The 24149-nt window shown below is 37.5% G+C and overlaps 4 protein-coding genes across 5 annotated transcripts; 2 read left to right on the top strand and 2 right to left on the bottom strand.

The window, feature by feature from the left end:
• Nucleotides 1–1021: 1021 nt before the first annotated feature.
• On the bottom strand, nt 1022–6528 carry rpf1 (ribosome production factor 1 homolog). Its single transcript, XM_057361701.1, has 10 exons — nt 6442–6528; nt 5178–5530; nt 4716–4772; nt 4522–4602; nt 4321–4416; nt 4072–4225; nt 3887–3969; nt 3619–3800; nt 3042–3168; nt 1022–2947 (listed from the first exon to the last, which is right to left on the bottom strand). Exons 2-10 carry the CDS (start codon nt 5433–5435, stop codon nt 2906–2908), a joined length of 1080 nt encoding a protein of 359 aa, XP_057217684.1. The 5' UTR covers nt 5436–5530; nt 6442–6528; the 3' UTR covers nt 1022–2905.
• LOC130571032 (E3 ubiquitin/ISG15 ligase TRIM25-like) lies at nt 6518–9665 on the top strand. Of its 2 annotated transcripts, none has more exons than XM_057361699.1 (6): nt 6518–7096; nt 7174–7269; nt 7375–7608; nt 7762–7918; nt 8016–8075; nt 9186–9665. In XM_057361699.1, exons 1-6 carry the CDS (start codon nt 6518–6520, stop codon nt 9380–9382), a joined length of 1323 nt encoding a protein of 440 aa, XP_057217682.1. In that variant the 3' UTR covers nt 9383–9665. The 2 variants fall into 2 exon arrangements, with proteins under 2 accessions (XP_057217682.1, XP_057217681.1); XM_057361698.1 differs by having other exon boundaries at nt 7372–7608.
• Nucleotides 9666–10919: 1254 nt separating this feature from the next.
• Nucleotides 10920–18551, top strand: spata1 (spermatogenesis associated 1). The gene is made up of 12 exons (XM_057361697.1): nt 10920–11086; nt 11169–11275; nt 12429–12546; nt 12728–12781; nt 12852–13146; nt 14292–14430; nt 14550–14604; nt 15379–15475; nt 15545–15670; nt 16912–17090; nt 17531–17629; nt 17710–18551. Exons 1-12 carry the CDS (start codon nt 11048–11050, stop codon nt 17779–17781), a joined length of 1380 nt encoding a protein of 459 aa, XP_057217680.1. The 5' UTR covers nt 10920–11047; the 3' UTR covers nt 17782–18551.
• Nucleotides 18552–18636: 85 nt separating this feature from the next.
• Nucleotides 18637–23834, bottom strand: ctbs (chitobiase, di-N-acetyl-). The gene is made up of 7 exons (XM_057361700.1): nt 23573–23834; nt 21972–22110; nt 21592–21800; nt 21339–21510; nt 20576–20673; nt 20183–20344; nt 18637–20095 (listed from the first exon to the last, which is right to left on the bottom strand). Exons 1-7 carry the CDS (start codon nt 23687–23689, stop codon nt 19880–19882), a joined length of 1113 nt encoding a protein of 370 aa, XP_057217683.1. The 5' UTR covers nt 23690–23834; the 3' UTR covers nt 18637–19879.
• Nucleotides 23835–24149: the final 315 nt, after the last annotated feature.

The raw sequence follows: 24149 nt of genomic DNA, 5'->3' as shown, positions 1-24149 counted from the left end.
TTTTTGACACTTTCCATGTACAAACCCGATTCCAAAAAAGTTGGGACACTGTACAAATTGTGAATAAAAAAGGAATGCAATAATTTACGAATCTCATAAACTTATATTTTATTCACAATAGAATATAGATAACATATCAAATGTTGAAAGTGAGACATTTTGAAATGTCATGCCAAATATTGGCTCATTTTGGATTTCATGAGAGCTACACATTCCAAAAAAGTTGGGACAGGTAGCAATAAGAGGCCGGAAAAGTTAAATGTACATATAAGGAACAGCTGGAGGACCAATTTGCAATTTATTAGGTCAATTGGCAACATGATTGGGTATAAAAAGAGCCTCTCAGAGTGGCAGTGTCTCTCAGAAGTCAAGATGGGCAGAGGATCACCAATTCCCCCAATGCTGCGGCGAAAAATAGTGGAGCAATATCAGAAAGGAGTTTCTCAGAGAAAAATTGCGAAGAGTTTGAAGTTATCATCATCTACAGTGCATAATATCATCCAAAGATTCAGAGAATCTGGAACAATCTCTGTGCGTAAGGGTCAAGGCCGGAAAACCATTCTGGATGCCCGTGATCTTCGGGCCCTTAGACGGCACTGCATCACATACAGGAATGCTACTGTAATGGAAATCACAACATGGGCTCAGGAATACTTCCAGAAAACATTGTCGGTGAACACAATCCACCGTGCCATTCGCCGTTGCCGGCTAAAACTCTATAGGTCAAAAAAGAAGCCATATCTAAACATGATCCAGAAGCGCAGGCGTTTTCTCTGGGCCAAGGCTCATTTAAAATGGACTGTGGAAAAGTGGAAAACTGTTCTGTGGTCAGACGAATCAAAATTTGAAGTTCTTTTTGGAAAACTGGGACGCCATGTCATCCGGACTAAAGAGGACAAGTATGGAGTCAAAGTAGGGTCACATTAGACAAGGACAACCCAAGTTGTTATCAGCGCTCAGTTCAGAAGCCTGCATCTCTGATGGTATGGGGTTGCATGAGTGTGTGTGGCATGGGCAGCTTACACATCTGGAAAGGCACCATCAATGGTATATCCAAGTTCTAGAACAACATATGCTCCCATCCAGACGTCGTCTCTTTCAGGGAAGACCTTGCATTTTCCAACATGACAATGCCAGACCACATACTGCATCAATTACAACATCATGGCTGCATAGAAGAAGGATCCGGGTACTGAAATGGCCAGCCTGCAGTCCAGATCTTTCACCCATAGAAAACATTTGGCGCATCATAAAGAGGAAGATGCGACAAAGAAGACCTAAGACAGTCGAGCAACTAGAAGCCTGTATTAGACAAGAATGGGACAACATTCCTATTCCTAAACTTGAGCAACTTGTCTCCTCAGTCCCCAGATGTTTGCAGACTGTTATAAAAAGAAGAGGGGATGCCACACAGTGGTAAACATGGCCTTGTCCCAACTTTTTTGAGATGTGTTGATGCCATGAAATTTAAAATCAACTTATTTTTCCCTTAAAATGATACATTCTCTCAGTTTAAACATTTGATATGTCATCCATGTTGTATTCTGAATAAAATATTGAAATTTGAAACTTCCACATCATTGCATTCTGTTTTTATTCACAATTTGTACAGTGTCCCAACTTTTTTGGAATCGGGTTTGTATGAGTATGTCTATTTAGTATTTACCATTATCGCACATTGAGACTTCGCTATCACATATATAACGGGCTAATTACAATACTGTAAACAATTATGTTTACTGTAACGTTAATGTTTTATGAAGAATATTCAACGCATGTATTATATAAAACTAGATCTCATCCCCCATCTACTTCCATACTAGGGAAAATAAATGCAATGGGAGTCAATGGGGGATGAGATCTGTTTGGTTATTGACATTCTTTCAAATATCTTTGTGAACTATCCCTTTAAACCTAGATTAAATCAAGTTTTGTTTTATAATTCTTTTCAACCCATAAAAATGGATCTGGGTTTTCATTTCCAGTAGATTTTATTCATTCTGTTGCTTAAATACTTTAAATTCACTTAATTTTCAGCTAACTTGTTTTAAAATTGCCTCAGCATTTAAAGAGCGTGATGGGGTTTGGCAGTAACTGGCTGGCCAGCAGTGAAGCGTCGTGCACAGGAACAAAATCTGGGAAAAACTGATCACTTGAGAAAAGCTGTTTTTACAAAAAGTACGTCGGGCTTCAGCATCTGTAGAAGTGCCACTACATGCAATGTGGCCATGTGCCTATGGCTTCTGTGTATAAGATGCAATGTTACTTAAGGCTAAAATACAATACAGGACTTTTGCTCAGAATTTCAGTCTGGACTTGTTGCAGAAAGTCTGTGCCAGTCTGCAGATTTGACCAGTTAGTGTGTTTCTATCTGAAACTTTCAAAAAGTCTGCAAGGTTAGGGTTGTCTAGTTAAAAAAAAATCTGTTCAGACTTTAAAAGTCTTATTCCAGCCATTAGTGTTATTACCATCTCATTTCTATACTGTTTTTTGGTGTCTTTGCTTCCAAGACATGCTTTCTTCAAATGTGCATTTACAGATGAAACAAGTTTTGGCAAGAGTTTCTAATAATGTATCACCATTGCACCACTTCTGGTTATATCCAATTCTTTCTAAAGACAAGTCATAGGACTTGTCACTCAGGTAGTACATTTACATTGATTACTTTTTAGATACAACAGGATCTGCTTTAATACTAGTACAAATACAACAGTTCAGAATCACAAAAGAATGAGATAAAGGGGGATTTAAGAGGTTATAATATTAGCATGCATAATGTACAATAAACACAGTTGGGTCAATAGACTTTCAATGTTAAGTCAATGACAGACACATTTTATTAAACGTTTCATAAAATAGGTTATGAAACCATACAAATCGTTTGTAATTTTTTCCAGTCTGTCCCTCAAAGGTGGAATTTTCTTCGACAGGAGTCCATCTCATGTCGCTGAAACGCATAAAGGAAATAATGAACAACTGACACAGTATGAACTCTTCAAATATATGTGCATTTACACATCCAATAAAGTGTTCAAACAAACCTTATGAACCCATTCATACTCCCCAAACTTCGAGTCAAAGGTGCCTTTCTGTAAGGAGCGAAGTTTAAGAGTGAAGCGGGGTCCTAGTTCCTGGATTCCTACTCGCTTTTCATTCTTGAAGATATACCTGTGTGTTATACATAATCGGTTCAGTCTTGTAAAAAATAAGAAATTCCTAGTTTGTACAATTTGACATTTGTCTATTTAGAAAAAAGTAAAAAAAAAAAAACTCTTGATATGTACTCAGGAATGTGTGATTGTGTGTTTTTATAGAAAAGTCAAAAACGCACATTTTTAGCATCATGCTCTCAGTTCTATATGGTCTGTTTTTTTTTAGCACTCCTTTCATAATAATTAATAATATGCCAATAAAGAACTTTATCACTTTAATGTCTTACCGCTAATACTCAAAATATTAAATAAGGTACAACAGAGGCTGGTGCAAAACTGAAAACCTGAATCTAATTTAAACCAGGACATAACGTTTAAGAAATGTGAAAAACAAAGAAAACATGCCTTAACATTTATCATTTTACGGCACGTCGAAAACGATTGACTTATCACAAAAGAGCGTTACCTGTGAAATCTGAAAAAGATGAAGTCTCTCTGATTGTGAAATGTGGCAACCTGACGGCCCACAAACTGAGGATCATGAGGAAACAGAGCAGCAAGCAGCCTTCCGACAGTGTGACCCAGTCTAGTAGTGAAGTTATTGAGAATGACTTCAGGAGAGTGTTCTGTTGGCTCCTTTCCTCTTCTCTGGTAAACAAAATCATGCCAGAATAAGGACAACGAACAACAAACGGCCCTTTTTATCGGTGTAATAAAAGTACAACTTCACAAACCTTCATCTCCTTGCGAAGCCGAACACCACTGACTTTGAAATGCGCAGTCGGCCCGTCAGGAAGGTGACACAAAACTAAACCATCTGTGATGCTTTAGGTAAAGGAACTACTTTTGTGTGGGAATTTATTATTTCACTAAGCAGACGATAAGACAGAGAAACACTATTAACAAGTAGTAAGGATACTTGGCACTTTTCTGTCCTCATTGACCACTAACAAGTAAGTAAAACCGTGTGTCACACACTGAGGAATGACTCTCTTCAAAGCCAGACCTCTTCTGTAGTACACATGCGCATCTGGGATAACCGTCGCCAACTGCTCACAAAACTTGACAGTTCTCTGCAAACAAAGAGAGGTTAATACATCGTTACAGGCGTAAAACTGTATGTATACACATGGTTCAAATGTTATATTGCAAAAGATAGTAAACATACTGTTCTTGGTCTGTCTGATGTGGTGATAAGGACTTTGGGATTTGTCAGCCGATTAAAGTAAGCAGAAAATTCATCGGTTCCTTCATCGAAAGCCACCTGGATTTAAAGAAATTAGCACCAAGTTAGTTTCACAACGTTCAAAGTCAGTATGACATCAAAAGCAGCCGGCAGGTGAAGCAGGATCCAGTAACAACACATCACCTCCTCATCCTCTGGGTTCACTGTAGTTTCGTCATATACTCTCTGGTTTTCTATCGTCTTGGGAACTTCTTTTGGTGGTGCCTACAAATTAAAACGTGAAATGATTTGGGGGAATAAAGACACCAGACTATAAAACAAAGTCATTCATGATCACAGTTTGTCGGTCAACTTGTTAACAAGTCAAACAAACATACCTCATCACCAAGAGCTTCTCTCTCTCTTTTCCTTTTCTTTTTCAGTTCCAGCTTTTGCTGAGGGAGACATAAATGAAAGCTTTAACACAACATTTGAAGAGCTCATGGAATTCCAAAAAAGCATTCAGGGTCTAGAAGGTTTTACCAGAGGTTCATCACGCAAGAAGATGATATTTGGCTTTATACATTCAATACCCCAAAATGCTGCATGGCTTTATCAAACCTTCCAAACATCAATACGAATTCTGATTGTTTCCATTACAAATACCATACTATTATAAACCACCACCATGGTAGTGTGTTTTGGGAATAATATACCAGCAGGCTTTAATGGTGTCCCCATCCACCAATAAACTAGAGACCCAGCAAGACCCTTACAGTTACAATTCCCATTATAACCATTAAATCTCTGTTTTTCAGCAAGAAAGAATAGTAAACATGCGTGTGTTTGTGAGATTTCACCTTTCGTTTCTCCTGCTTCAGTTTGATGAACATCATGTGTCTGCGCTGTTTGTTTTTGATCTCAGACATGCTGAATGTGGGGGGAAAAGTCGCTCCTGACGCCGATTTCTCTTCTTTGACTTCACTTTCGGTGTCCATCTCTACAACCGGCTTTTCTTCGGATTTTACCTTGTTCTTTGCTTTCTTGCCCTTTTTCTTAGAAACACTTTCTGACGTTGATAACTTAGTAGCATCCATCGCGGACGCTGATGTGAACATTCACGTGTGTGAGAATATCTGCTTCCGGTTTAGTCGGAAGGCAGGCCATGCTGTCAGTCACAGGTCACTCACTGGAGTGGGTGTTGTGTCGCCCTCTAGCGGACAGACAAGTAAATCATAGGATTTCACTTGTAGCGTATGCCATTCGTTATATTTTATTATAACACACTATGGCCCGGTTTCACAGAAAAGGCTTAAATGAATGTTTGAGCTGTCTTAAATGAAAACAACATGCCCTGAAATATCTTAAGATATATGTCAGTGCCATTGTTTTTATATCATGATGAACATCAGTAATGTTTTTTCTAATGAATTTTTTGTAAAAGCGACTTAAATATACTCGTTTATCTAAGGCCTAGTCCTGGCTTAAGATAAGCCTTGTCCTTTGAAACCGGGCCTTAGTATGTATGTCTAAATATACATTTTAGTCATGGGGTCTTGACTGGTTGGGTTTGGCAGATGCTGTAACAACATCATTAAGTATGATTTCCATTGATGTGACAAATAATTATGTTGCAAGTAACATGTAAATTTGTCATGTTACGTATTTTTTACATCTAGATATTTATGTCACACAGTGATCCTCTTTTATATATTTCCCCAGATAGTATCATGTTTGCTTTTGATGTCCCAACTTTTTCTATGAAATGATGATCGTGGTTTGCCCCGCGTGTCATCTTTAAATATCTTGATTGATGAGCGATAGATCGTGTGTTCGACTTCTCGCGGCACTGCGCAAACCTATCAGAGCCTGACATCAAAATACCGCGAGACTAGGCGCTACCTTGGTGTCATGTGTCGGTGAGCGCAGAGCCGCACGCTGCAGAACACACAAAATGTGTTTCGTACTTATGGTCTGCATTTGAACATAAATCGCTTCTATCGAAATAACAGAAACGGCCATGATGTGTATACATGTATGTGTGTGGTGAGGTAGGGTGGGGCCGGGTTACTTATACAGTAAAACATTGTGTGCCATGATGCGCTACAACAACACTGCACTCGCCTCATAAACCCGGAAGTCTTTGGTTCAGGGAAAACGAGCTGTGCCCCGATCTTCGTGTGTACTTGCTTGCAGTAAAATGGCAGAAGCCAGTATATCATGGGCTCAGGATCAGTTCAGCTGTGCAGTGTGTTTGGATCTACTGAAGGATCCAGTGACCATTCCCTGTGGACACAGTTACTGTATGAGCTGTATTACAAACTGCTGGAATCAGAAACATAAGAAGAAAATCTACAGCTGCCCTCAGTGCAGACAAACCTTCAGTCCTGTTTTAGGTAAAAACACCATACTGGCTGAAATGGTGGAGAAACTGAAGGAGACGAAAGTACAAGCTGCTGTTTCTGCTAGCTGTTCTGCTGGAGATGTGCTGTGTGACGTCTGTACCGAAATCAAACACGAAGCTGTCAAGTCCTGCCTGATGTGTCTGAACTCTTACTGTGAAGATCACCTCCAACAACACGAGAATCTCTTCAAAGGAAAGAAACACAACTTGATCGAGGCCACCGGACGACTTAAGGAGATCATCTGTCCTCAACACGATAGACTGCTGGACGTTTACTGTCGCACTGATCAGCTGTGTGTGTGTTATCTGTGTACGATTGATGAACACAAAGATCACGACACTGTGTCATCTGCAGCAGAGAGAACCGACAAACAGGTATGAACTAACTTGTGCGATCATGATCGATTGTGTTTTGTTCAGATGATTTTGCTACTTTTTCATTTTTCCTCCAGGCGATTTTGGACGACACGAAGAGAAAATACCATCAGAGAATGGAGAAGATAGAGAAGGAGCTTAAGGAGCTGAGAGAGACTGTGATGTGTCATAAGGTGAGTTAGTTTGAGCTTCAGTCTGCAGATGTTTCAGTCTCACTGTGTCTCACAGGCTGTGTGGTGTAGCAGTACGAGATGTGATTGTAATGTGTGTGTTAGCAGCACTCTGCACAGATAGCAGTGCACATCACTGAGGGGATCTTCAGACACATGATCCTCTCCATGGAGAGAAGACGCTCTGAGGTGACGCAACACATCCGAGATCAGGAAAAGACTGCAGTGAGTCAAGCTGAAGAACACTTGAAGCGTCTGGAGCAGGAGATTGAGGATCTGAGGAAGAGAGACGCTGAGCTGGACGAGGTTTCATACACACATGATGACGTCACTTTCATACAGGTAACACATCAAACTGCACACTGCTTTACACTGACATCTGGATATTAGATATTAGACGTGACAAACTATGTTATAGTGCAGCGTCGGGTCAGTGTGAGTTGTGATGATGAAGGATTTGTCTTTATTTTATTTTCTCTGTTGTTGTTTGTGTAGAGCTTTCAGTCTCTGCCTGTCTCTCTTGGATGTGAAGATAAACCCATCATCACTATCACTTCTCAACTCTCTTTTGATGATGTGAAAAAGTCTGTATCTATGCTGAAAGAAAAACTTGACGATTTCTGTAAAGATATTGACAAGATGTCTAATGGAGGTAAAACAGCACATAACATTTAAAATAATAAGAAAGAGATTTACAGTATATCATTTTATACAGGAATTACACTGATTATGTCTGTTTATGTCTTCAGGAACATGCATTGAAGTTGAACCCACCAATAAACCAAAGACCAGACAGGATGTCCTACAATGTAAGACACACACACGTCTGATTTATTATCTCTGTGGGGACAGTCCATAGGCGTAATTATTTTTATATGGTACAAACTGTATATTTTATCCCCTAAACCTAAAGATCATAAAAACATTTTTTGCATTTTTAGATTTTCAAAAAATATCGTTCTGTACAATTTATGCATTTTTATTTTCCTGTGGGGACCTCAATTTTGGTCCCCACTGTGACACGAGTGCCCATGAGTTGGTGTGTATTCAGGTTTAGGTCCCCATGCACCGGCAGAACTGGGTAGATTACGTAGGAATTGTAATCAATTACTGATTACAGATTACATGAAAAAAATTGTAGTTTGTAATGTAATATCTTAGATTACAATTTTGTGTAAAAACGTAATCGGACTACTTTTTGATTACATTTAGATATGTTTGACTTCAATCTTATTTGATGTTAGTTACATATATTGAAGCAGGATAATTTTGTACTATTCCGACCAATACAACGAGGAAAAATAATCCATTCTTTATCACCAACAAGAGCCTCAACATCTTTTTGAAGTACAGTACGGACAAAATACTGACACTCATATAACTTGTTGTTAGTGTTTACTGATAGTAACACTGAATAGTTTTCCCATGAGTTTCCTTAAAAAATATGTCTATTTGGGGTGTGACAAGATCTCGTGCCACAAGATCTCGCAAGATTTCATGTCAAGGTTTGATGGTAAAATTAGTATTGAAGACTAATTGAATATATTTTTTCATACATTTAATTATTGAGGATTACTTAAAAATATTGTGTCTCAAGATTCACAATTTTGCATCTCTGTGCGATTCCAAACCCCTCCCCTCTCTGCCGGAAAAAGCTTGAATAATCACAAACATACAGTATATAAGTGGTATGTATGTTTATTAGAAAAAAAATAGAAATAAAAAATGAAAAGATGTAGGGAAAATCACTGAACTGTAAACAACTTAAGTTACTGCCAATTCTGTGAATAATATGTAATAATTTAATCCATAAAAAAGTAACTGTAGTCTGGTTACAAGTATTTTAAAATGTAGTTTAAAATCCGTTACTACCCAGCTCTTATTTACAGTGAATGATTTTGTGTTTTTATCTCCATCAGATTCCTGTCAGGTCACTCTGGACACAAACACAATTAATAAAAACCTCTGTCCGTCTGAGAGAAACAAAAAGATTTCATGGACCAACACAGTCCAGCAGATCATCCAGACAGATTTGATGATGTGTGTCAGGTGTTGTGTAGTGAGAGTGTGTGTGGACGCTGTTACTGGGAGGTTGAGTGGAGTGGTTTTCATGTGAGTATATCAGTGTCATATAAGAGCATCAACAGGAAGGGTCGGGGTGATGAATGTAATGATCAGTCCTGGAGTTTATATTTACATTTACGCATTTGGCAGACGCTTTTATCCAAAGTAACTTACATTGCATTATAATATACACTGTACATTTGTTTCTAAGTATGTGCAATCCCTGGGATCGAACCCATGACCTTGTCATATGAGAGACTGGGGCTGAATGTCTCATATTTTGTGTTTAAATTAAAGCCACATTAATTGAACAAACCATTTCTCTTTTCATATGACTCTTCACACGCTCAAGGAGGGCTTGGCTCATTAGGTTCACCCCTGTTGGTAAATGTCCTTACATGTGTTATTTCTAGTGCTGGAAATGGACTATTTTGACTGGAGGAACTGTAGTTGGGGGGTAATATCAGTAAACTTTAGATGCAGAAAATCCTATATTTATGGAATTTGCATAGCTTTTGGAGGTGGCCCCTGCGAAAATTAGTAAAAAGGTTATGAAAATAAGGTTAATTTTTCATAAGGGGGGATAATTACCATGGTAATTCTCTACATTTCTGGACTCCCATTATCACTTTCCTCCCCTTGTTTCCAAACCCAAGATGTTTAGTAGTTTTGTCAATCAGTTTTTGGAACACGTGCTTTCTGCACAATGAAATGTACTCTGGGATTTATGGGCTGAGAGTTCAGCACACTCTGGTACTGTTTGATATCACAAGATACCGTTACTTAGAGCTTCACTCGCATTACACACACACATCAGTCAGCGACAAAGACTGTCAACATTAACAAGACACGGCAGTGCTGTTACTTTGAATAAGGGAAAGTGCACAACAGAGCCCCGCCTATGGAGTCAAAGTAGTGTCATATATTTGCAACAAAAAAAGGTTTGCAAACAAAAAATAAGTTTTGCAAAATAAAAATTGAGCAAAAACAATAGAAATGCAAACCAAAATAATGAATCGCGAAATAAAACTTAGGTATTGAGAGAAAAAAAATAAGTTTTGCAAACAAAAAGAAAGTTTTGCAAAAAAATAAGTACTGAGAGATAAAAAAATCCAAAGAAAACCTTTAGCGGCAATGATTTTGCAACACATCTTTTCCTTTGACTCCATACCCGCCTAATAAAAACAACAATCATCAAGAGTAACAATGTGCCTATTAGCGCTATTATAGCATAGGTAACTGAATTTGTTGTGCAGTTAATGTTATTGGTCAGAAATTGACCATATATGCGGGTACTGACTGTTTTTGATAAGCCAGCTCAGACATTTCCGATTAACTGACTGACAGCCATAGGATGAAATTGTATGCTCGCTCCCGGCTGATATGTAAACGTCTTTTCTTATCGTTTTACGTTAAAACTAATTTAAAGACTATTTATCTGACTAAATTCTGATTATAAACAAAATATTGCACTACTACGTTGTTAAATCTATCTCGGATAATTGAAGATTCTCGTACAGCAGTGAGTGACGAATCACCGGAAGTTCTCCATCTGCTTCAGCTGTTGTTTAGTATGAATGGTCTTTTACGAGTGAAACGGTTGTGGCTACAAACAGATGCAAGTAACACGAGTAGTGCCGCCGAGTGCGGAGACCTTTCTTACAGGGTCTTTGGTCTCCGACGAAAAAAACCTTCGAGAACTAAAAGCAATGTCACCATGAGCGGCTTTACCGGCAGGAGAAATAAAACCACACAGGTACGTTTTTGTATATATTTTGTATACTTCATATGAATGCCAGATACGATTACATATACACGCGATGTGTGTTTTTATGAAGGGAGTGGAGCTGCATGTGTTTTATGTACCCGAAGATCAGTTTGATCGAAGGCTGAATAAAGTGTCGGCTGATGCGGTGAACGCTTTCATATCAGCAGGATTTATCAGGTCTCTTACTTACTACACTCAGTTTTAACACATAGGGGCTAGCTGTCACAACTTTACACGTATTTGAAAGTTTCTACATAAATTCTTACTTTGGTGCACTGCAAAAAAACAATATTCTTACTGAGTGTTTTTGTCTTGATTTGTAGTACAAATATCTAAACATTCTTAAATCAAGATGCACTTTCTTGACAAGAAAAGTGACCTAAGATATTTAGTCTCTTTTTAAGGAGAATAATATAAGAATCAAGTAAGTTTATGGTAAAAAAAAACAAGCAAAAAAATCTGCCAAGGGGGTGAGAAAAATTAACTTGAATTAGGTACTTGAGAAAAAAGTCAAACTAAATTCAAGTTTATTTTTCTCACCCCATCGGCAGATTATTTGCTTGTTTTCACCATAAACTTATTTAATTCTTATATTATTTTTTATAAAACAAGACTAAATATCTTTTCTTAAGTTATTGTATATTGATTTAGGAAGTTTTAGAGATTGTTACTAAATCGAGACAAAAATGCTTAGTAAGAATGTCATTTTTTGCAGTGTGTATTGTGGGCAAAAAGTTATCCAGCATTATATCCTACGAAGGATAATGAAAAATATATCATTATCATTGATCCCCAAGGGGGACTTAAAGAATGACAGAGATTTTAAAAAGAGAAATATCACTAATATTACCAAGTAAAAATAAATAAACAAATAAAAACATACATGCCCTTTTTATAAAAGTGCATGGGCCTATTGTTTTTTTAGCTTTAAACTTAGAAAGTTAAACAAATCGCTTAAAAACACAGATTTCATTAATCATGAAAAATGTGAAAGGTAACACACACAAAATATTAAACAATTCATTTGGTCAAAAGAATTTGTCATTTTTGAACCCATAAATCAATCCAACTTTTAAGTAAGAGAAAATTTCATTAACATTTTATTGAAGCTGTCCTCCGTATATTGCTGCATGTGTTTAATGATGTTTGCATAGCTGGAGTTCTGAAACAACTGACGCAAGAAAAGAGGTACATTTATGTATTTGGATTTAAACATAACATTTATGCAGATACAGCTTTTGTAACTTTCCTGGTGTGTGACAACTAGCCCCAGACTTCCCTATTCAGTTGATTCAGATGTGAGTTTATCTGATCTTGATGTTTGTTTCAGGATTGATTCTGATATAACACTGTCTGATCTCAGAGCTGATCTTGGATCATTTCTCGGGCTGGACAGGATCGCTGATAAATATGTGTTTTTAAAATGTGTCGGCAGAAGTCTGGCTCTGGTGAGTAGCGTGAGACCCGAGGTCTGGCTTTTACGTAAATCTAGCGATATTAATAATATCAAAGTTAGCATTGGGATGGAGTAGAGATGCTGGAAGAATTGTTTCTAGACAAAGGAAAGCATAGTTTATTTGTGATTTAAAACAAAGACGTCATCCAGTTCCTTTTCTGACTTTATTACAGGTTAAATTCAGACAAGAAGGAGAACTGACAGTAAAATCATTTGCTCCACCGTTTGTAAGTATCTAATTATCTACCTATCTAATTCGCAGCAATGAATCTTTTACTCATTTGTTCTTCAAATCAGGCTCCTTTTCCTGAACTCTATCTTCTGCCGGTGGGTGAAAATGACAGTGGTCTTTGCTCTAGCTCACTGACTCCTGATACTTTAGTCAGCAGCACTGACCATCACAGTCAAGATTTACTCAGACCCACATGTGCACCTGGCCAGAGTAAAGAGCCCATTAAATTCCCTTCAATCAACAAGAGAGCTCAACAGTCTGTCCTCACGCTGGCGGAAGAGAAGAACGAGAGCGACGAAGACACACGTCATCTGACATACAGTTCACAAGATCAGATGGAGCCTGAGGCCAAACAGTCTGGTATAAACGGCTCAAAACACAAGCAGATATGGACCACTCTGATGGATTAAGATCATATAAGTCGCATATGATACATTACACATGTTTATAGAATTATACATTTATAAAGACTAATGGAACGTGTAATCCCTGAAAGATTTTTGTTCAGCAAGCTCTTGATCAAGACACACAGTACAGTGTGGGAAAGTCAGCTTAGCTCCTGAAAATAATAGATTTTAAAGAGATTTTGAGTTCAGTCACAAATACAAATTCTGTCATCATTTATTCACGCTCGTGTGGTTCAAAATCTATATCTGTGAAACACAAACATTTTAAAGGAGTAGTTCACCTTCAAAATGAAAATTCTGTCATCATGTACTCGCCCAAACCTGAATGACTTTCTTTCTTCCGCAGAACACAAAAGAAGATCATTTGAAGAATGTTGTTAACAGCCTCCCATTCACTTGCATTGGTTACAATAGAAGTGAATGGGGGGTGTTGTGGCGAATCAGTCTTCTCATTGACAAAGGCTCCAGATGCCAAAAGGTCAAAACTTTATTGCTCGAGCCAACAAAGTGAGATGCCCAGAGGATCATCTGACAAATGCACACATGACTCCAACATTTATACCAAACTTGCAAGGGGTTTACATCATCTTTCACCAATCGGGTTTTATTCATGATATCACCTTGTTGTATTAACCGATCCTTCTCTCGTCCACCACAATCATGTCATGACTCATTGGTCATCATGACCTGTTTCAGGTCGTGTTTCCCCCTTCTTCACCTCCTTCTCTCGTCTTTAACTGTGGCAAAACTGTGGCCTTGCTCATTGTGCTGTATCAGCATACAAGACTGTAGTCATAGTAACGGGGCCGGAAAGATTTCATAAACGCTACCAAACATCAAAACCACTCTCATACACATGTTTTCAAAAAGAATGGCAATGAATAGTGAATAATGATCAAAGACATATCATGAAATCCCTCCATAGGGGCTGTGCTGTTCTGTTACCATCATACTTCAAAATATCTTCTTTTGTGTTGTGCAGAAGAAAGATATCATACAGGGTTGAAAAGACATGAGATGACGTGGATGAGTAAATAATAGCAATTTTTGGTTCAACTGCATTTAATGTCAGTTGATTCATTTTCTGTTTTAAATCAGAAAGGCATATTGCTAAACAGGATGTTTATTCTCAAGTAACAATGGATACGGTCACAAAAACAAAACACAGCTTTAAAAGAACTTCCAGTGGAGATCCAGGGTTATTTGTGGATGCTGACCCCTCTCCTGTATTGGTTAGGTAAGCTAGACCTTTTTAGCTGTAAATCACCGCGAAAATTTAAAATATTATTTTTAATATTGATTACAGTAACAATGTTAACAATAATAGCCTTAATCCTGTTTCTTCTTCACATCTAGGAAATTCAATACCTCAATGACATTGAAATCAAGCGGAGAAAAATCTGATCATGTGGTAAGACTTGATCTTATTGATCTCACTTAACTAAAAAGAAAATTCACCACCTTCTCCACGTTTAAATTTGTAAAAGTTTCACTCAAACTCACATTCCCGTGTACACTCTAAAGAAAAAATTGTGCTATTTAGCACTAAAAGTGGTTCTTTGTTCGTAATCATAGGGGAACCACTTTTAGTGCTATATAGAACCATATCTTGGTGCTTCAGGGGTTCTTCAGAGTGACTGAGGTGCTATATAGAACCACTGAAGATCCATACAGGGGCTTAACAGGTTCTTTATGAATGAAGTAAGTTTAAGGTAAAACCAAGCAAAATAAACTTGAATTTAGTTTGACCTTTTTCTCAAGTACCTAATTCAAGTTTCTTTTTCTCACCCCTTTGGCAGATTTTTTTGCTTGTCTTTACCACGAACTTACTTTATTCTTATATAATTCTCCTTAAAAAGAGACTTCAATTTCATAGTTCACTTTTCTTGTCAAGAAAGTGCATCTTGATTTAAGAATGTTTAGATATTTGTACTACAAATCAAGACAAAAACACTTAGTTAGAATATAGTTTTTTGCAGTGTAGACTTTCAGACGTTTTAGTAGAAATGGTCGAGACGAAACAGGAAGTGAAGCATTGTAAAAGTCTCCTCCACATAAAGACACCGGAGGTTTATTGTCCGAGTAAAATTCCCAATGCAGCTGCTGGCTGAATAGTGTGTTCTGGACATTCAAGGACAGACATTGTTGTGAGAAGGTTTCAGTTTGGATTTGATGTGTTTTACAGGTTCCTGTGAGCAGACCAAACTCTCCACTCCCCACAGTGTGTTGTTCTCAGCTGTCTCTTTACTCTCTAGAACTTTATACACAACAAACAACCACATGTAAGACAGCATTAGTTATGATCGATAACAACGTCTTGCCAAACTGTGCTCATTGATTTATATGTTAAGGTGACGAGTTAATAAAGGAAATCAAGCGACTGAAAGAACAGAGAAAACAGCTTGAACAAACCAGACATGAGCTTTTGAAAAAGGGAAGAGAGCTTCTAGCCCTTAACAGACACCGCAGGAATCAAGGTATACACCATCACCATCAATAAAACATAATATTTGCCACAATTTACGTATATATTACAGGAACCAAAATATACACCATCCCTATCAAGTAGACATGTACATCAGAAACAAAGGCATACCAACCCAATTACTTTAACATATACATTCTACTATCATATACAACAAATAAATCACACACTACAGTTCAAAAGTTTAGGGTCACTTGAGTGAAATGGTTCTCTAGACTTTTTTAACTGAAGGTGTATCCTTAAAGGTACAGTTTGTATCAATTTTGCAGAAAAATATATTTTATATATTTTGTTCAGCTGAATACTTACAATATCTCAAATGTGTCCAACTACTTGTAAATCGTGAGAAAATCGGCATCCTAAACAGTGACACGGGACCGCGCAGTCGCCTGTCAATGGCGTCATATCCGCGTTACCCTTTGTTACCACCTTTACTGACGTAGAAACCACATGACAACAGTGTGGGTACGTTCAAAATAACTTTCACTAGGATTGATTTGAACACTTAACTGCGTTTTCACACCATCGAATTGGACAAATACTGTAACATCTATGACTAACAATGTAGTTTTAAACCTTACATTACTCGGGTCTAATTCATTATAATGAAATAAAATGATGTCATCAAACGCAACATTTATAAAAGTTTATTACTTTACCTTATCAGTTAACATGATTTCTCGTTCCCGTCTGATTGATGGCCATCAGCAGGGGAGTTGAAGACAACAGATCCCATCATTCTACACTCCTTCACAGCGTCATCAAGCTACGCCATTATTGTTGTTTTGATCGTGCGCCCTCTAGCGGCGGTTTTTACAAACTGTACCTTTAAATGGCAAAAATTAATTGGTAGACAAAAATGTTATTGTGTCAACATATTAGTTTATTTTATTTCAAATCTAAAATTCCATTCAATAAAAATGTTTTTAAAAGACTTTAACCGAATAATGAAGAAAAATCCGCCTGAATGAGTTTACATTATAAAATGTGAAAAAAACACTTTGTCTACACTGGATACGGCGCGATGCAACACGACAAAAGACAATAGAACCAATTTGAACCATTATACTTTTTGTCCACACTGGATGCGGCACGATGCGACACAACAAACCCGTTAAGAACAAGCCGTTTGTTATGTCGCGCAGCTCGCGTCTGGTGTAGACACTGTGTATGTGACCCTCAAGTTCTTGAAAGAAAACCATTATTTTGTGATTTATTCTTTAACCTCTCAAGCACGTGACAAATGGAAAAGGAAATATTTTGACACTAAGAAGGCCACAGTTCAACACGAAAACACTCTCAGGAGTGTTAGACAGGAACTTCACACTTTTTATTGTAAAATGCTACGGCAACTCCAAGCCCGAGAAAGTACAAGACGTCAAACACAAGCTGGAAAACTGTCAAGCACAAAGGTAATCTTTCAGTTAAGCAATAACAAGTTAAATGTGATTATTGTTCATTAAAATTGTATTTTTTTACATTTCAAGGTAAATAAATGAACATAGACACAATAGTAATAAACAAACTGCCACATTGTGAAGTTTTTTTTGCTGTACTTTACATTTCATTTCAATTTACCATTTCGACAACTGGTTGAGTTGATGTTACTTATCACAATAAGTTAATTTTAATTTATTTTTTGAGTTGGAGTAGTGTTAAGACCTTTAAATATAACAAGAGTAAGATTAAATGACTTGTGTTAATTGTACTAAAGAATTTAAGAAATTAAGGCAGAAAAACAATGTTTTACAGTGCATAATACAGTATTCAACCTTAGTGTAAAGTATTACCAATTTAACCCTTTTTAAATTATGCTAAATTTGAAGGATTTTGTTTTTCGTTCTCCTCACAGAATGATCGGATAATCCAGATTATGACGGAGAGCTGTGAAATTGATAATCTGAGGAAAAATGTGGATGATGCAAAAATGAAACTGGCCACAGAGATCAAGGTAGTTAATTAATGCAATGCATTTCTGTTGTTATGGTCTCTGCATTAACATTGCATGTGTTGTTTGTTTTATTTTTTTAGCTGAGAAATCAAGCATCTACAGAACTGCAGGCACTGAGGACAGAGCTGATGCAGAAGAGATCTCAGATGTGAACATGAATCTGATGTCCTAAATTGCCATTTTAATAGACATTATATAAATTGTGATTTGACTTGATGCTAAAATATTGAAGTATTCATTAAGTATCAAAATAAATATTTTAAGTATTTTAAAGGTGAAATGTGAGTGCTTTTCTTTGTTTAAAGGGGTGATATGACAGGGCTAAAACTAATATTATGGTTTGTTTTAGATGTAATGCAATGTGTATACACGATTTAAGGTTTAAAACGTTGTATTTTCCACATACCGTGCATGTTTGTATCTCCTCTTTGTCCCGCCTCTCTGAATCGCGCAGATTTTTTACAAAGCTCATGGCTCTGAAAAGCGAGGTGTGCTATGATTGGCCAGTTAACCAGTGCGTAGTGATTGGTCAAATACTGCAAGCGTGTGACGGAAGTGTAACGCCTCTTACCATATTTGGAACATCAGGTTCCTCTTCAATTGTACTCACAGGTATGCCCACCTCACTTGCGTATACATTTGGGCGGTCTTAGTCAAATCATACCACGAACTGACGTAGATTTGTGGGGGTGTGGTTACACGATGCGTTTCAGGCAGGTCTGGGTGAGCATTCGCTTTTAGATAGAATGCATCTTTTGTTCCCACACTTTCATTTTTGCAATTTCACGTGTCTAATACATGCATGGGCAACTTATAACACGCGCCATATGACCCCTTTAAATGTTTTTGGATGGTGTAGAGATGGGGGAGACATCATTATTTTGTTTTGTGTTTTTATAAGTGTTTGTATAGCAACATGTACTGTATGTTAAAGTAACAAGTAAAACACATACAAAATTTGTGTAACAAAATCTGTAAATTGTGACAAGAGTAAAAAATTTGATGTATTTTTTTTTATTTTTTAAATGATCTAAAATGCAGCTTCAAACCACTCATATGGGTCAATGACCTATAAGGATTTTCAACATGCCAATTTTAAATATAAAAGAAAAAAAATATATATCTATTGCAGTTATTCAAACATTAAGAATGTGGTGTACACATAAATGCAGATGAAAATTTTAAACTATTTTTTTATTTTAGTGTTTTTCATCAATGCATCGGCCATAGCCTTAAAAAATGTAATGTGGTGCGACCGAGATTTATCTTCAAATTAAATCATTTCCTTGACATGCTTAACATTTTTTTTTACAAATCTTTGGTAGTTATAGGGGCGGTTTCCTGGACAGGGATTAGGTTAAGGCCTTAGTTAAATTGGGATATTTAAATCGTTTTTAAAAACATACTTCACAAAAAACCTCACTGGTGTGCATCTTAAGACAAAACCACCGTACTGAAATATTTTAAGACATGTCAGTGTAAGTTGTTGTCGATCAAGACACCTCTAACATTTTAGTTAGTCTGGGACTAGATTTAAGCCCTGTCCGGGAAACCACCCCAGTGTTTAGAAACTAAGTATTTGCATCTCTTAGTTCTGGTAAGTAATAATCTTAGTAGTAACAGTTGGTCGCACCACATAAGTGGTCGTAATACGTAATTGACCCATAAACAGCCATTCCAGCTTCATGCAGGAGAAACTTTCTGAAAGTTAACCTGCTTGTTCAGCAAATGATTTTTTATTACCAGAATCGTGATTATTTTCACATTCTAGTTGAGCGGCTGCTGCCTCCTCAGTGGAAAAACCCTTACTGCACCTTTACGTTTTGTCATGTGACTGATAAACTGTTGATTCTATTATTGTTTATAAAGACTACAATGTGCACAACCTTCGTTTTAAGATTTTCAATGAGGTTCACCTTGTGTAAAGTGTGCACATAATAAATAAAACCTGACTACTATTGTGTTTATGTAAAATTAAGATGTGTAGTATTTAATGGGAAATTATGGCCATGCAAGTGATTACACTTAATAAATCAAAAAGGTTTTATTCAAACTTACTGAAATTAAGTGAAAATACAAAACGTTCTATTAGGTTTGCTATCATTAAATGTTCCATTTATTCAGTGTTGTCTGTTAAAAAAACTATAAAAAAGAAATCAACCTGACATGTTTAAGAGAGGACTACACATCCTCTGTCAGCCCTGAGACAAACGTGTATATTGACTTGAAGCAATAGTAACTTGAATGACTCTAGGAGACAGCAGCAGTCTTTCTGTGTGAACTGGGTGTCAGGGCGTTCCACATGTCTGACGTCTGTTGCTGGGCGATCGGATCTGCACTGTAGTCCAGGAGATTCCCGTTCCACATACCGATTCCTTTCAGACCGTGCTGTGCTACATAGGCAGCTTTCAGGGCAATGCTTTCTGGGTCATCGTACCACACTTGATGAACCCTACCTTCTGTGTCCTGAAAATACAGACCGTGTGAATGGTGTGTCGATGTGTGGATTACTGACAGTAGTAAGTATTCTGAACAAGACTGCTGGTATTGTACCTTGTAGTTATAGTAAGGCGCTCGCTGGTTGTCATCCCACAGTCTGCCTGACATTGAGCTGTTGATCTGTTTCATCATGATTCTGTAGGGAATCTGTCTGCCGGACGCGTCGCTACACGGAGCTCCTCTAAACGGCACTTTAGGAATTGAACATACTCCATCCTGCACCAGACCAGGGAACAAATAAAGCACATCAATCAAGATCTTCTATCTGAAACAGAATTGAATCCGTTTAGCTAAGTGTTAAATTAACCTTAACTCAATCAAATAGTTATTAATAGTACAAACCTTTTGTACTGTTATGTTTGGCTAATGTATGTGTATATGAATGAATAATAGCATTCTATGTCAAGTTGCTTTTTAAAGTGTCTGCTTTTAACATCAATTGCTTACCTTTGAGAAATTTAGGCAGGTGTAGTCATAACCGTACCATGGTAAACCCATCACAAGTTTCTTTGGATCTATTTTCATGCTAATGTATTGATCATAGGCTGAAAAACAAACATTTTAACGTTGGGTGTGTTTCATGCAGTAAAAAAAAAACAGGTCAATGAATTATTCATGTCACAGTTTCATCTGAAGGCTATTACAGGCTATGTACAAACACTGACAATACATGCAGCGTGTGTTTTAGTTCTCGAACTGGGGGCCCCCCGAGATGGATCCAGGGGGCCACAGATTTTGTGGCATTTTATGAAATATAGAAATTGATCATAGATTTTATGCAATCAAACATCAGAAAAATAAGACCAACAGACAAAAGAATTGATGTTTCAGCATTGTATAGCCGAATATGTTTTTGTTTAAATAAAAATGTTAAATTTAAGATTATAAGTCTTTATTTGGGGGGCCGCAAAGCGATGCACTCTACACAAAGGGGGCCTTACAACAAAAAGTTTGAGAACCACTGTGTTAAACAAACATGCTGTTTCGGAAGTATGCAGTGATATGCAGTGCAAAGGCATTCTGGGAATTTGACCAAGAAAGAAATCTGGAGCAAATGTCAGATGAGGTAAAAGTGAAACTGTAAAACACTGCCTTTAGAAAAATAAATGTGCTCGCAAATGTTTGTAACATCTACAAACCCCCCAAATCTTATTGTAAGGTAAAGATCCTAAAAAGCAAATTAACTTAATAAACTACTTGTTTTTTTCACCTGTCAATGTTTGATTGAACGGCGCATTTGCCAAGGCAATACAATCGCCCCAGATCTGGCTTTGTTCATCGTACGACATCACAAACAAGAGGTCGCATGAATCGGCGATGGCAACGTAGTCATAGCAGCGTTTATCTATGCATTTGGGTGACCACGCCACATCAAATGACACCTGTAAAGGTAGAGAAGACTAAATCTCAGTGGTCTTGACAATAACAGATATGACATCGTTTCCTGTAATATTCTTTATTACCTGAGAGCCTGGGATCTCTTTGTGGAAACTCACGGTGGTCTCCTTTACAAGGGCTGTCAAAGCATAGTACTGCGGAGACTCCGCCTCCACAGCCTGCTCAATGTCTATGTTTATTCCATCCATGAACTGACTCTTTGCCAACTGGACATTTCCTTGGATCCAAGTTGTCCTGTTTACTGGATCCACTATGTCTGAGAGTGATACATCACCTGCCAAGACCATTTCACATCACATATACACAGTAACACAACTGACTAAATTCATTTCTACTTTCTTATTAACTGTGTTTGTGAAGGCAAGCATTCAGTCCTTATGGCTAGTTTGGGGGTAATTCGCCCAAATAAAGAATTAAAAACAACTGATACATCTGTCATTCCTACCTTTCAGAACCAGCCGAGCCCCTTTGGAATGAGCGTAACACATGAGCTCCGCATCAAACTGTCCAAAAGCTGCAACCGTCGTCACTTTGGTCCAGTCGTAGAATTTCCAAGCCTTTCCACCAACATCAAATACAAACACCTGGAAGAGATGCGTTAACTGCACATGTTAGGCAACAGAGAACATTAATATCTAGGGATGAAACGAGTGATCGTAACTTGAGTACTTCGAATACAAAAATGAATCGAGGCAATTTTTGTTCCCTCGCAGCCTCGTTTAATCAGTTAACTACAGTACACACGGAGCACTGCGTTTCCCCACGGACCGTTATTACTGACGCACAGCCCGCTAAACTCTATTCATGTTACAGGGCTCTCAAGTCTCACGCATTCACTGCGAGACACGCGCATTTTAGTCTGTTCACACGCTCACACCTATTTATCATGCTGATAAATAAGTGATAGCTTATTGAAATGGTGAACTGCTATTTTACTTAGTTTTAGTCTAGTTTGCGAGTGAAACTTGTTTTCCGGCTGCATTGAGTCTATAAAACTAGATGCGGACTAGTGGATGCCGAATCCTGTTATTTACACACATGCATCTGCCTGTTCTGCATGTCTGAGTGAATGAACTTCACAGTTTAACGTGCTACACGCGTGATGCTCATGAATTTGTCTGCGTCTGTGCTGAATGAGGACATGAACACATGAGTTGCTGAGATTTTCTTTCAGAACATTTTACTGAGTGAAGCTAACACACAAAAATAAGCGTCTTCAGACGACCTGCCAAAATAAAAGTCCGGTTAACTCGGTATTTTTATGTGGACAAATATATTACTATTTAATAGTAAAAAAAAGAAACTAAAACTAATTTAGATAAACTAAATGCATCAGTTAGTTGTTTACCTTTGAAATTATTCTTTCTATTTTATTCATGTTTCTCACTTATACATTTGTATTAGGCCTATATTGTATTTTGAATGTAATATGGCAATGGAATGTACTAAATGGGTTTAGTTTTCACAGATATGAATGTATGCAATTTCAGCAATAAATATGTTAGTTTTTCTAAAAAGGAAACAAATTAGTTGTTCATTTTAAGAGACCTGTCTTATTTTCTCTTGTATATTTAGTATTGCTCTTTAATAAAGAAAAAGTACTTATTATCCGAATACCCGATTAATCGATGGGAAATCAGTAGAATACTCGATTACTAAAATAATCGATAGCTGCAGCCCTATCCAACTCCTGCTGACTCAGTGACATGTAGTGAGTTTATGATGTCACGTCTATATCACATGATAAAATGGGAAAGTATTTTAGCTGAATGACTTAATTCATACAGTACTGAATAGCATACATTAGTCTCAATGCATTCCAACCACCAACTTTCATAATGACACTTCTCAATATAATCATACACTTTAAACATGTGTTTACACATTTTTCCATCTTGTTCAGTGCAAAGTTTTGACTGTTATCGGAGGACATGGGTTGGTCATTTCTCCCATTTCTTAAGTCATACGAACGTTATCGCACTCATAAAATGTTGTTTAAGAGACATTGGCTCAAGTTGTCGGTTCCGGGTCCAGACTGTCACTCACCTCAAACGCCGGCTGGTGTCGGATGGGTTCGCAGAGGTCCTCGCGCGCACACGGGCAAATGTTTGCGCTCACATGTGCAGACAAACTTAGCGCGATTAAAGGCAAAGCAATCCACATTGTTTATTAAAACAGATGATATAACGCCGTGATTGAAAGCGGAAAGCAGAAACAACACTGACATGTGACAACACAGAAACATAAAACGGGTGGAAGCTTGGGAAATAAGAAACGAGAGGACCTCAAAGAGGGCGGAACACAGCGACTTTTCGCGTTTGCTGATTGATCTGGCTGTCACTAAAACCTTGGTGTTTCGAGTCTGACGTCATCACGCAACCGTGTTTTTTAGCCATTTTAACACTAGGTAGTTTAAATGGTTAGGGTAAGGGTGTATTTACAAATGATGTTGGTAATGGTATACACTGCTCAAAAACATTAAGGGAACACTTAATCATCACAGCATAACACAAAGTCTGTTAACTTTCAGAAATATCAATCATGCCGGTGTTGTACCGAAATTCGACTCCCCGTGAAATTATTACGACTCCCCTACTTCTGATTGGTTCATTCACTTAGGATG

This window comes from Triplophysa rosa, linkage group LG20, assembly GCF_024868665.1.
Source record: "Triplophysa rosa linkage group LG20, Trosa_1v2, whole genome shotgun sequence".
NCBI lineage: Eukaryota > Metazoa > Chordata > Actinopteri > Cypriniformes > Nemacheilidae > Triplophysa > Triplophysa rosa.
The sequence above is the reverse complement of the archived record's forward strand: the minus strand, read 5'-3'. Positions and strand labels throughout refer to the sequence as shown.

Excerpts from the sequence above, each read along its gene's own strand:
- ctbs (XM_057361700.1), bottom strand. The coding sequence starts at position 23,689 with ATGTGGATTGCTTTGCCTTTAATCGCGCTAAGTTTGTCTGCACATGTG. Across the intron at positions 21,801-21,971 it reads GGCTCGGCTGGTTCTGAAAG|GTGATGTATCACTCTCAGAC; the intron begins GTAGGAATGACA and ends TGGTCTTGGCAG. Across the intron at positions 20,674-21,338 it reads GTTCAATCAAACATTGACAG|CCTATGATCAATACATTAGC; the intron begins GTGAAAAAAACA and ends TTTGTTTTTCAG.
- LOC130571032 (XM_057361698.1), top strand. The coding sequence starts at position 6,518 with ATGGCAGAAGCCAGTATATCATGGGCTCAGGATCAGTTCAGCTGTGCA. Across the intron at positions 7,609-7,761 it reads ATGACGTCACTTTCATACAG|AGCTTTCAGTCTCTGCCTGT; the intron begins GTAACACATCAA and ends TTGTTTGTGTAG. Across the intron at positions 8,076-9,185 it reads CAGACAGGATGTCCTACAAT|ATTCCTGTCAGGTCACTCTG; the intron begins GTAAGACACACA and ends TATCTCCATCAG.
- spata1 (XM_057361697.1), top strand. The coding sequence starts at position 11,048 with ATGAGCGGCTTTACCGGCAGGAGAAATAAAACCACACAG. Across the intron at positions 11,087-11,168 it reads GGAGAAATAAAACCACACAG|GGAGTGGAGCTGCATGTGTT; the intron begins GTACGTTTTTGT and ends GTTTTTATGAAG. Across the intron at positions 12,782-12,851 it reads AATCATTTGCTCCACCGTTT|GCTCCTTTTCCTGAACTCTA; the intron begins GTAAGTATCTAA and ends TCTTCAAATCAG.
- rpf1 (XM_057361701.1), bottom strand. The coding sequence starts at position 5,435 with ATGTTCACATCAGCGTCCGCGATGGATGCTACTAAGTTATCAACGTCA. Across the intron at positions 3,970-4,071 it reads TGAGGACAGAAAAGTGCCAA|ATGGTTTAGTTTTGTGTCAC; the intron begins GTATCCTTACTA and ends AAAGCATCACAG. Across the intron at positions 3,801-3,886 it reads GGCTTCGCAAGGAGATGAAG|AGAAGAGGAAAGGAGCCAAC; the intron begins GTTTGTGAAGTT and ends TTTGTTTACCAG.